Below are 12,121 nucleotides of genomic sequence, written 5' to 3' on the forward strand. Positions count from 1 at the left end.
TTAGGGGCTAATAAACATACTCACCCAAAGAAAGTGATGGTACAGATAAAAGGTGAAGTTTTGGGATTCTTGGGGAAAAGATACCTCATACATACAAATGGATGTGTTTACAACTCGTTATAAGTTAAGATTATAGAGGTCATTCTCTCTATGCTACATTTAACAGTTTTAGCAAAGACAGCTTTGTTTTCACATCAGTTTCTACACACAGGAATGTTATGATAATGCCTGCTATTTTTTTTTCACTTACTAAAGAAAAAAAGTTAAAATAAAGTACTTTCTCTCCATTTTTCCATTGACTAAAAGAGGTGTCACCTTTTTATATTTTACTTTGGAAAAGAAAGGCTCATCAAAATTAAAATGACCTTAGCCTAGGACCATTATAAAACACATACATTTGCCCCCAAAGATCTCTGAGTAGTAGTAGTAGTAATGAAAGTCACTCAGTCATGTCAGACTCTTTGCGACCCCATGGACTATACAGTCCATGGAATTCTCCAGGCCAGAATACTGGGTAGCCTTTCCCTTCTTCAGGGGATCTTTCCAACCCAGGGATTAAACCCAGGTCTCCCACATTTCAGGCAGATTCCTCACCAGCTGAGCCACAAGAAAAGCGTAAAAATACTGGAGTGGGTAGCCTATCCCTTATCCAGAGGATCTTCCCAACCCAGGAATTGAACTGGGGTGTCCTACATTGCAGGCAGATTCTTTACCAACTGAGAGGGAAGCCCCAAAGATCTCTGAAGTCCTGGTTAAATCTCTTTCTCTGACCAGCATGTCTCACACGGAGCTAATGCTCAATGAATGTCGCTACTGAATAAGGGCCTTTAAAAAAGATGGCAGTCCTGCGAGGGATAGACGAACTTGAACCAATAATTCCTTTTTTCATTCATTCACTCAACATTATTAAACATTTATAATAATATAATGCTTTCAGACATTCAATAAATACACAAACTGTGAAAACATAATATGGTAAGGAATATTTATACTTCCCTATTTTTTAGGAATTCTATTGCACACTTCACATATAGTTTTATGAATGTAAATGACCTTACCTCTCTTACAGATAGCTGCGGTGGGAAGGAGACTGACAATACCAAGTTGGTGAATTCAAACCCAGAGGTCTCAACCTTTTGGCACACCTAAAAATGTATTACATAGAAAGTATTTTTTATTTCATAAAAAAAGTGTTATACAGAGTTCTAGGAATTGCTGAAAATTTTACAGGAATCTTCATAACTTGAATTTTTGGTCCAAGAGACAGCACTGAAAAACTTCTAAACTTTTATCTTTGAGTAGGAAACTCTCACAAACATCCTGAAATCAAATATTTGATATCACGAGGCACCAAAAGAGCCAGGACTCACCTGCAGAATAACCTATTGAATGTCAAAATACTGTTCTATTAAGTCACCTGATAATTCAGAAAAGATGTTAAACAAAATAAAGCCAAATAGGCACTCTTAACACGTGGCAACAAAAAGCAATCTCACCTTCAATCATGTACCTTTCACAAAGCTATAATACTCATCTTTTCTAGACACTGAGAGGTCTCAAAAAGAACTGTTTCTCTAACTCCTTAGCTATGTTAAACAGCAAAAGGGAAACTGCCATATTTTGTTCAATTGAACAGCACTCATAACAGAAATACATGAATACATACTTCATTGATTTTTTTCATACATGTTGATAAAAAGGTAATTTGAGAATAGTAGACTTTGTTTTTTAAAAAATTTAAGAAAATACTCCAATGATCCATTTGTGTGAAACAAGTTAAAATGAATGGCATTCTTCCTTTGGATACAGGCCTTAGAACTGAAAATCTTTATATATTACACATTAATTTAAAAAAAACCAGTGTACCTTTTTAATGAACTCTTTTTCACAGAAATCTTGAAGAATTCCTAGGCATACATTGCATACATTTAAATTTGAGTTCTTGGAAGAACTGCTTCCATCTTCAGTCACTGAGAGCTTTTCCTCTCCATTTTGACTCAGACTATCCATCCCATCAATCTGATCTTCTGGTTCTTGGAGTCGAATTTTCTTGGGAGGAGGGTTTGGAACCTCAGAAACTAATTCATCTTCTTCAGCTTCCAGAAATTTTTGTAGTTCATGGAGCAACTCCTGAAAAGTTAATTAAAAAGAAAAAATAATGACTCTTTGACGATATCCTTAACAGGAATGAAAATTATGATATTTCATAGACTTATACAATGCTGCTTTACATCAATTCTGGAGCAACAAATTTGTTTTATATAACCAGCACTGGCTTTAGGGAGAATTTAGAAGAGATTTACCTAGTTCCTATAATATGTGTGTGAATATTTTTTTAAAAGGGTTTCATACATCAGAGGAGCTAAATTCTTAAATCTGAGATGGAAAAGCTCCATTAACAAATTTACTGATTTGATTTGTAGTTCTGTTTTGATGATCATTCACTTGTTAATTTCAGCAACACAAACAAAACAAAAAACTTCAATTCTAATTATTAACAAGTAGAAATGCAAACTGAATTTCCATTCATGTTAGGTTATTTAATAATCTCACAACCACGAAAATCTCATATGTACAATGTTTAATATAAAATCTAAAAAATTAGATTAAAAGTCTACTAAGTAAAAATAATTTCAAGGCAATCAACTACACAAAGGTAAATAGATGCTGGCAATGCTGAAATTTGGCATCATAATTACATACCACTAACAGGCAATTATTGAAAAAAGCTCTTTGCTACATTCTGATTTCCCTAATTTCTGTCACTCTTAGTATTGGAATGTAAATTGTGGCACTGCTTTCAAACATTCTCATATTTCAGACATTCCACTCATCTAAATATTCAGAGGACTTTTCTTCTGTTTTGTCTAAATTAGGCAGATATTGTTCAGTTGCTGAATAAATATCCCTTTGAAATTCAGTCACATTACAATTTACTGACTCCAAAGGAAAAAATCTTTCACTCAAACAAATTTAATTCATTTTATTAAGACATTAGTTTTCCTATTAACTCTTTAACAGAGAAATATGTACTCATACATATATACACATACAGGTATATTATGGCCCACACAAACATGTTTATTATTACATAAGATCAATAATGTCAATAAACATTGTACAGATATATTAATATGTATGTGCACATATATGACATGATTAGAAAATACCAAAATATAAGTATATTTACCCAATAAAGTCCTCAGATATTTTCATGTTTATTTACATAAAATGATATATTAGTTGGTAACACTAAGTCTCTATACAAAACTTACAACATATGTATAAAACAATGTATTTGAAAATAATTGAAGAGAGTTACATAAACTCAATCTTACTACTTTGTAGTTATTATGCATATAAATGATACAGATATATTTATTCGTTATCATAGCATATGTACCATTTTCAGTTTTCAAAGTGTTTTCACATACGTTATTAGATATTGTCCCTTAAAATCCTGTGAGGTGGATGTTATCATCAATCCCATTTACAGAGGAGAAAACTGAAGCTGGAAAGTGGTGGAACTGGGGTTCAAATCCATGTCTTCTAGCTCCAAATTCTAGGCTTTGGATTCAGACAGACAGTTCATATCCTAGCTTGCTCACTTAATAGCTGTGTAACTTTGGGCAGGTTGCTTAACCTCTCTGTGTCTCAGTTTCGTCATCTGAAAATAGAGATAATCATAGTATGTACTTACCTGATAGGTTATTATGAGGATTATATGAGCACTTGACATATAAAAATGTATATGAATACCGGACATAATTACTAATTTCCAAGATAATAGAAACGATTAATACATAGAAGGAATGACTGCTGTTGCTAACTCCTGGGAAATTTTTTTTCTGTCTGTGACATGTGCAGCATGTGGGATCTTAGTTCCCCAACCAGGGATTGAACCCATGCCCCCTGAAATGGAAGCACAGATTCTTAACCACTAGACAGCCAGGGAAGTCTCTGGGAAATTTTTTTTTAATTATAGGAAACTGAGCGTGCAGGCATGCATGTGTGTGAATTTGTACTGCTTATATAAGTACATATTTATATACATATATAATTACTATCTGCCTCTTAAATGAACATCACTATTAGAGTAAAATATATTTCACAAAATGTTATATATCTTATATGAAATATTCTATAAAATGTCAAAGCTCTCTGTATATTACCATAAATGTCAAAGACCTCAGTATATTACTTTTTTGTTATGAATAGCAGCAAGTGATGATAGATGATAAACATTTACTTCTAGAAAGTTACAAGTACCCCTATTTAAATACAAGTGGTAAAACATAAAAAGAAAAAAAAGCAACCAAACTCATAATGCTTCCACCCCCTTCTGTTATGTTTTACTAAAATCTGGTGAGAAACACTATTTTGTGATATTCTGTCTAGATAGTCTTTAGGGAAGGTCTATGCAAACATTAAATGTACCAGGAAATTGCTCCACAAAGATCCTACTATATTAAATGCTACATATAATCACTTAAGAAGGAACTTACATTTATATGGTAATGGAAATTCTAAAATTATCATTATCAGTAATTATTTCATTACAGTTTTTTAATGAAGATACTTGCTCTCAAATACACAGGTACTGACTTTAAAAATAGAGACCCTTTCTTAACTTTAGAAAGAAAGAAAATACCTTGTAGGGAAGTTTGTATGGTGCATGAAAATCCACACCACAGAATCTGAAGATACATCTTGGACAGGTACCAGTACTGAGCAACGACAGGGCCACATGCTTGTTTTCCACAGTCAGAGGAAACATATTCAGTAATTGCAACTAGAAAAGAAGAATAAGTAAAACTAATGAGCATCTTTTGTGCTTTACTTTCACAGACAAATATACGGTCACCTTTAAGGATAAGACTCTTCAAGGATAAAAAGTTCATATTTGGAAATCACTATTTGGTACTCTCCAATAACGTTGCTTTCATTACATCCATATTGAAACATAAACTCGAAGGCAATTTATTAGATGGATCAGGTAAAAGTTTCTAGTTGTCGAGGATTCAACATTCTAGATTATGATAAGTGCATCAACATAAGTAAATCAATCAAAAGAAATAAAAATAAAACAAATAAAATATGGTTGTATCTGAGGAGGATAATGAAAACAAGAATAAAGACTGTAATTCTGCTTTTTATTTTGTACCATTCAGTATTGTTTGAGAACACAGAGTAGTAAATTCGATCAACTTTCCTCTTAGAAATCAAAAATGAGTCTGCTAGCAGTTTCCCTGGTGGTTCAGTGGTAAAGAATCTGCCTGCCAATGCAGGAGAAACAGTTTTGATTCCTGATTCAGGAAGGTTCACCATGCTGCAAAGCAACTAAGCCCGTGTGCCACAAGAGAGTAGTCCCCACTTGCCACAACCAGAGAAAAGCAGGTGCAGCAATGAAGACCATACAGCCAAGAATAAATTTTATATTTTTGCTAGAAAAAATAATCAGATCATTCTATGTTATGTAATACTTGACTGACCTTAATGATAGCTAAGCAGACAAGTATTCAAAATAAAATGATCAGTAGATTCAAAAATGTCAATTTTACTTTGATGAAATAACTAAAAAACAACCAACTACTGGCAAAGTGAGAACAATCTATTCTTTCCATACACAAGTAAAAATTCCAACAAAAACAAATTAAATGCAAAATATTTCAGAGTAATTGTTGTCTAAAACAACTTACTACTTTTCAATTTGAAAAAACTCATTTAGAAGTAAATACTCCATAGAGAATAGGCTCTTGTTGCCTCGAAGGAGGGGTAATAAAAATTAAATTATGAAATCATTCTTTTTGGGGGCAGGGTCTTCTGATTAAAGAATCAGCTCACATTAATTTAAAATGAGGAACTAGTGATGTTTTATAAAACCATAATTGCAAGGTAATGGTACTGCTGCTGCTGCTGCTAAGTCACTTCAGTCATGTCCGACTCTGTGTGACCCCATAGATAGCAGCCCACCAGGCTCCCCCGTCCCTGGGATTCTCCAGGCAAGAACACTGGAGTGGGTTGCCATTTCCTTCTCCAATGCATGAAAATGAAAAGTGAAAGGGAAGTTGCTCAGTCGTGTCCAACTCTTAGCAACCCCATGGACTGCAGCCCACCAGGCTCCTCCGCCCATGGGATTCTCCAGGCAAGAGTACTGGAGTGGGGTGCCATTGCCTTCTCCCGGTAATGGTACTGAGGTACTGATAAACTACTGGTACCTTTAATTTGTGCAATGTCATAATGCAAACGAACTTGCTTAATATTAGTGGGAGAGTGAAGCTCTTACCAACTGCTTACTATGAAGATGTGACTCTTAGAATCAGTTTATGTTTTCTAACCTTTTAAACCCACTACTAAATGCAAGTTTCTAAATGTTTGTGGCCACTTATCAAGAGTAGATCCTTAACAGAAAATAATGAAGACAGGTAGATAGTTCTATGGAATTCTTCACCATAAAAATCAGTTGAGCAGGCAAGACTACAAACAACAGATTGCCTGTGGCTGGGTTCTAATTCAGTTAAATATGTGCAGTTGGGAGGGAGAGGCAGGGAAGGAAATCAGGTCTGTCTGGACACACCAGTGAAAACTTTCAGACACCCAGATTGGGAAACACTGATTTAGGGTTGCCCAAGTAAATTGGAGCTTGGAAAGTAAATAATTGGGCTGGAAGAAGCACAAGCTGGAAATCAAGATTGCCGGGAGAAATATCAATAACCTCAGATATGCAGATGACACCACCCTTATGGCAGAAAGGGAAGAGGAACTAAAAAGCCTCTTGATAAAAGTGAAAGAGGAGAGTTAAAAAGTTGGCTTAAAGCTCAACATTCAGAAAATGAAGATCGTGGCATCTGGTTCTATCACTTCATGGGAAATAGATGGGGAAACAGTGGAAACAGTGTCAGACTTTATTTTTTGTGGCTCCAAAATCACTGCAGATGGTGATTGCAGCCATGAAATTAAAAGACACTCCTTGGAAGGAAAGTTATGACCAACCTAGATAGCATATTCAAAAGCAGAGACATTACTTTGCCAACAAAGGTCTGTCTAGTCAAGGCTATGGTTTTTCCAGTAGTCATGTATGGATGTGAGAGTTGGACTGTGAAGAAAGCTGAGTGCCAAAAAATTGATGCTTTTGAACTATGGTGTTGGAGAAGACTCTTGAGAGTCCCTTGGACTGCAAGGAGGTCCAACCAGTCCATTCTAAAGGAGATAAGCCCTGGGTGTTCTTTGGAAGGAATGATGCTAAAGCTGAAACTCCAGTACTTTGGCCACCTCATGTGAAGAGTTGACTCATTGGAAAAGACTCTGATGCTGGGAGGGATTGGAGGCAGGAGGAGAAGGGGACGACAAAGGATGAGATGGCTGGATGGCATCACCGACTTGATGGACTTGAGTCTGAATGAACTCCGGGAGTTGGTGATGGACAGGGAGGCCTGGTGTGCTGCAATTCATGGGGTCGCAAAGAGTTGGACACCACTGAGCGACTGAACTTAACTGAAGTAAAGAATATGTGGAGAACACTCTTTACAAAATGAAGCTCTGTGTGACCATTATTTACAAAAGATCTGAATCTCTTCCCCCAGCCCATTTAATCTAACAGTTTGGTGCTGTTAGAGAAGGGGTTGGCATTCTTTAAGAAGCTGATTGTCAGCATTTAAAGTGTATCCTTAATGCACTGGCCTCACAGAGAAACTGTCTCTATCTTGCCCCTTTATCTTTTCTCCTCCTTTCCATTAGCTAGGTTAAGGATTTCATTTAATTGAGAATTAAGCTTTAATTAGAAAGAGAAACAAATAAACCCTCCTGACCAAAAAAAAAAAAAAAATCCATGAGTGATGTTTAAAAAGGACACTTTGTACCGAAGGTTTCACTGGAGACTTTACTCTTTGTTAAAATGTATGTTTTACCTTTCCTTTGGCTTAAAGACAATGTTTGTTCCTCTAGTGGGTTGACTAGAATGAAAGTATCAGGCAAGTCAATAAATGACACATCATAATCTCTTAGCTCTAAAAAATTCTCAAACCTGTTTAGAATTAGGAAAACTCCCGACTTGAGTAATTTGAAGAGGTCTTAAAAAGCAGAACAAAACGCTCTTCTGTAATTATGTTAGTGGATTTAGAAACTTCTCAAGATCATTTATGGCAACCCACTCCAGTGTTCTTGCCTGGAGAATCCCAGGGACGGGGAAGCCTGGTGGGCTGCCCTCTATGGGGTCGCACAGAGTCGGACACGACTGAAGCGACTTAGCAGCAGCAGCAGCAGCAAGATCATTTTTATCTGGCAACCATCTAGCGACTTCCCAAGCATGTTAACACTGTTGGGAGAAAATAGGCTGTGTCTTAAATTTGGTTTCAAACGTACAGCGCTGAAATGATAGGATTTCATAAAACATGAGAAATCAGTTATTGCATATTAGATTTCTTATCTTTGAAGGCAAGCCTTGAGAAATACATCCCGTGCTGTAAGGTTTTCATTGTTGGTTGCCTTCAAGATAGTTGCTTTTAGTTTACATGTGTACACAAACAACTGGAACATATTGCAACAGAACCTCTTCCCAGGTGTCAGGATCCCTAGAGTCTCTTCTCCATAAACCAGCGGTAACTCGCCCGGTCCCTGGTTTACTAGAGGAGAGGATGAATTTTCTCTTCACATCTCCGATGATTACAGAAATTATTTATGGCAAAGGAGCAGGCAAAATACCCAGGCTGAGTCTCACATCCTGGGAACTTTTAAAACTCATTTTCATACAGAAGGGGGTCAATTCGTTTTGTGGGGTGGGGTGTGGATTTTTTAAATAAGGAGATGCTCGTAACTTCATCGCGCTACCGATACGCTCTGCAGTGGAATCTAATTTCTGGAAAGTTCATCCCCAGGTCTAACCTCGAGTCTTCGGCCAACCAAGCAAGCCCTTCTCCCCTTCACTCAGATCCAAAAAACTTCCCACGCACCCCTCCTTGCTATCAAAGCCTCTCCAGAAGGAAGGCAACAATCCCCTCCAGCCACACCTCTCCGGCACCCAGTCCGCAACCCCTCACCTCAGACATCCTAGCCTCACCTTCTCCCAGGACGCCAGTGCCTGAAATTTAACCCCTTCCAGCCCTCAGAGAGAACGGGGAAGACTAAAGACAACGCACCTATTGCGTCTAGCAATTCTGTTCCCCGAGGAAACAAGAGCTTTAGAACGAAAGTACCAGGTCTCTCACGCGAGGACTGAGAGAACTCTCTCTCCCCTGTATGTTGGCAAGGAAATCAGTCAAGATGCCTGGCAAGTCGCAACACACCCTGCCTCCTCCGCGGGGGGAGAAGTGCGTGGAGCATTACTCCAGGAGGGTGCGGGACTTGTCCCAAAGAAGCCTCCGTGGGACTCCGACGTCTGGGGCACTGTAGCCGCTGCCGGAAATATCGATGAACTCTTATCCTCGGTTTAGAATGGAAATTCTTTCTAGGACAAATAAAAAGAGATCATTTCTTCCCATGGATTAGTGGTATAGACCTAGACTGTAATCCCAAGCAGCAAAACACCACGAGCCACATCCTGACTTCAGGGGCGGTCCGGGTGGAGGGCTCGGCGCTCTGCAAGTTGTGCCTGGCGTTCAAGCGGCCGGTGTCCCGGGGCCTGGAGAGTCCCAGTTCCGAGCGGGAGCTGAGAGGAGGCGGAGATGGCGTCCCAGCCGCCGCCTCCCCCGAAACCCTGGGAGACCCGCCGGATTCCGGGGACCGGGCCGGGACCAGGACCTGGCCCCACTTTCCAGTGAGTGTGTGATTCTTCAGGCCGCGAGTTTTGTGGGCCGCAGCGCGGACTTGGCAGGAGGCGGTTGAGGCCGTTGTTGGTGCTCAGGTGTCCCCTCCCCCTCTCCACCAGCTCCCACCCGCACCCTTTCGGGGGTCGAGGTGCAGCCGGGGCGTCTGCAGGGGTAGTTTCGGTGTCAGACAGCTGTTTCTGATTCGGCAGCTCTCGATAGCGACGTTTTCCAGGGGGTGCCTGTGCGCCTGTGTGGGTGTGGGTGCTCGGAAGCAAGGGGCAGGTACCTTTCTCTTTTCAGTGTCCCTTCTCTTTGAGGGACACTGAACTGCTTGATTCTTTTAACTCCGCCATCTCCACCTTAAAGAGACTTTCGGTCCGTTGTAGGTGAGAGAGACATTTGCCCAGCCTCTCTCATTAGGGAGCAAAGTCTCTGAAGCCTTATAACCATCTCTCTACAAGTTGGTGAAAGCCCAAAAGGTCAGTTTTACGCAACTACAACTCAAGCCTGTGCTCTGCGTTCTTTTCCAGCATAACCCAGCCTTGTTTCGTATAGAGATTGGTGAAAGCAACTTGAAAGCGGGAGTTCAAAACTGAGGCCTAACGGTGGCCTTTGTGTGCTACATAGCGAGTGATTTTTTTTTCTAAGGCCTAAGGTTTTTTTATTTTAATCAGTGTTAAATGAATCTACAACTCAAAAAAGGTTAAAATAGAATTAAAGAGAATTTCACGGCCTGTGTGATATGTGTTGGATGGATCTGGACTTTTTAATTTTTTAAAATTCTATATTATAGTTTTATTTTATATTGGAACATAACAACAGTGTTGTGTTAGTTTCAGGTGTACAGCAAAGTGATTCAATCATACATATACATGTGTCCTTTTTCACATTCTTTTCCCATTTAGGTTATTTCAGAATATTAAGCAGCTTTCTCTGTGCTGTACAGTAGATCCTTGTTGATTATCTAAATACAGCAGTGTGTACATATCAGTCCCAGACTCCCAATCTATTCCTCCCCCACACCCTTGGCCCCTGGTAACCATAAGTTCGTTCTCTAAGTCTGTGAATCTGGACATCTTAATTCAGATGGTGAGACTGGAATGTCAGATCACCTACTATGGTATGTTTCTTTACACAGAAATCGTGAACATACTGGAATGAATTTCTGCTATCTTCTGAAATCTAGTTATCTTTTATTAAGATGTTTGAGCACAATTGCTACTTTATTTAATAATGATAGGCACATAAGTAATAAGGTTTAATTATGCTGTTAAGCTGGGTGACACTTTCTGCTACCTCTTTTTATGAGTGGTTGACTCACTTTAAAAATTTGGACTGCTGTTGGGAAGAGCAAACTTTTATTCTTGCTTCTGGTTAAGTTCTGTTTATGTAAAATTAACCATTTTCCCACTTTTTAAGAAAATGTGAATTGTAATATGTTAAACACCTTGAGACTGGTAGAGACTAAGATGATAAATACTCATGTATTAACTCCCAGCTTTAAGCAGTTAGTAACATTTTGCCAGATTTGCCACAGGTCTTTTACAAAATGAAAAGTAGAGCAACAGTTAAACCCTCCCGTTCTTCTTTCCTACAGTAACTACTGTCCCTATTTGGTGTTTACTGTGCATAATGTTTTTGTTAGAGGAGGAAATGGCAACCCACTCCAGTATTCTTGCCCAGGAAGTCCCGTGGACAGAGAAGCCTGGTGGGCTACAGTCCATGGTGGTCGCAAGAGTTGAACACAACTTAGGAACTAAACCACCACCACCAATGTTTTTATACTTTAGTATTTGGGTTTGTGTGTACATTACATATGTATGTATGTATTATTTAGTATATTTTTAAACTTTAAATAAATATTATCAAACTGTATGTTATCATTTGCATAGTGTTTTTCCACTAAGTATTATTTGAAATTTATCTTTTTCATTCATATAAGCTGTACAGGCAGATATTGTAGATTGGGAGATATTGTAGATTGGGCTCCAGACCACTGCAATTAGTGGAATATTGCAGTAAAGCAAGTCGCATGAGTTTTTTGGTTTCCCAGTGCATATAAAAGTTATGTTTACACTCTATTGAAGTCTGTGCAGTAGCATTTTGTCTAAAGAAATAATGTACATACCTTAAAGATACTTTATTACTAAAAAAAAATTGCAAACTATCATCTGAGCCTTCAACCAGTTGTAATCTTTTTGTTGGTAGAGAGTCTTATCCCCATTGCTGAAGGCTGGAGTGGTTGTGGCAGTTTTTAAAAATAAGACAATGATGAAGTTTGACACATTGGTTGACTCTTCCTTTCTCAAATATTTCTCTGTAGCATGCAATCCTATTTGATAGCATCTTACCCACAGTAGAACTTCTTTCAAAATTGG

At 38.4% G+C, this 12,121-nt stretch overlaps 2 protein-coding genes across 10 annotated transcripts in view; one reads left to right on the plus strand and one right to left on the minus strand.

Moving 5' to 3' along the window:
• The window catches only part of PUS10 (pseudouridine synthase 10), an 84,740-nt gene extending 75,471 nt beyond the window's left edge, over nucleotides 1-9,269 (minus strand). For 2 of the 8 annotated variants that reach the window (XM_055540197.1, XM_055540203.1), the window contains exons 1-4: nucleotides 9,036-9,096; nucleotides 4,652-4,792; nucleotides 1,867-2,130; nucleotides 1,059-1,145 (exon numbers count right to left, since the gene is read on the minus strand). In XM_055540197.1, coding sequence (XP_055396172.1) covers nucleotides 1,059-1,145; nucleotides 1,867-2,130; nucleotides 4,652-4,792; nucleotides 9,036-9,044 — 501 coding nt within the window. In that variant the 5' untranslated portion in view covers nucleotides 9,045-9,096. Of the gene's footprint in view, nucleotides 1-1,058; nucleotides 1,146-1,866; nucleotides 2,131-3,434; nucleotides 3,668-4,651; nucleotides 4,793-8,023; nucleotides 8,315-9,035 lie in introns of those variants that run through there. The other 6 variants (XM_055540201.1, XM_055540202.1, XM_055540200.1 and 3 more) reach the window with 6 other exon arrangements.
• Nucleotides 9,270-9,528: 259 nt separating this feature from the next.
• The window catches only part of PEX13 (peroxisomal biogenesis factor 13), a 47,337-nt gene continuing 44,744 nt past the window's right edge, over nucleotides 9,529-12,121 (plus strand). For both annotated transcript variants that reach the window (XM_055540213.1, XM_055540212.1), the window contains exon 1: nucleotides 9,529-9,751. In XM_055540213.1, coding sequence (XP_055396188.1) covers nucleotides 9,660-9,751 — 92 coding nt within the window. In that variant the 5' untranslated portion in view covers nucleotides 9,529-9,659. The remainder of the gene's footprint in view (nucleotides 9,752-12,121) is intronic.

Source organism: Bubalus kerabau, chromosome 11 (assembly GCF_029407905.1).
Source record: "Bubalus kerabau isolate K-KA32 ecotype Philippines breed swamp buffalo chromosome 11, PCC_UOA_SB_1v2, whole genome shotgun sequence".
In the NCBI taxonomy this organism is placed as follows: Eukaryota; Metazoa; Chordata; class Mammalia; order Artiodactyla; family Bovidae; genus Bubalus; species Bubalus kerabau.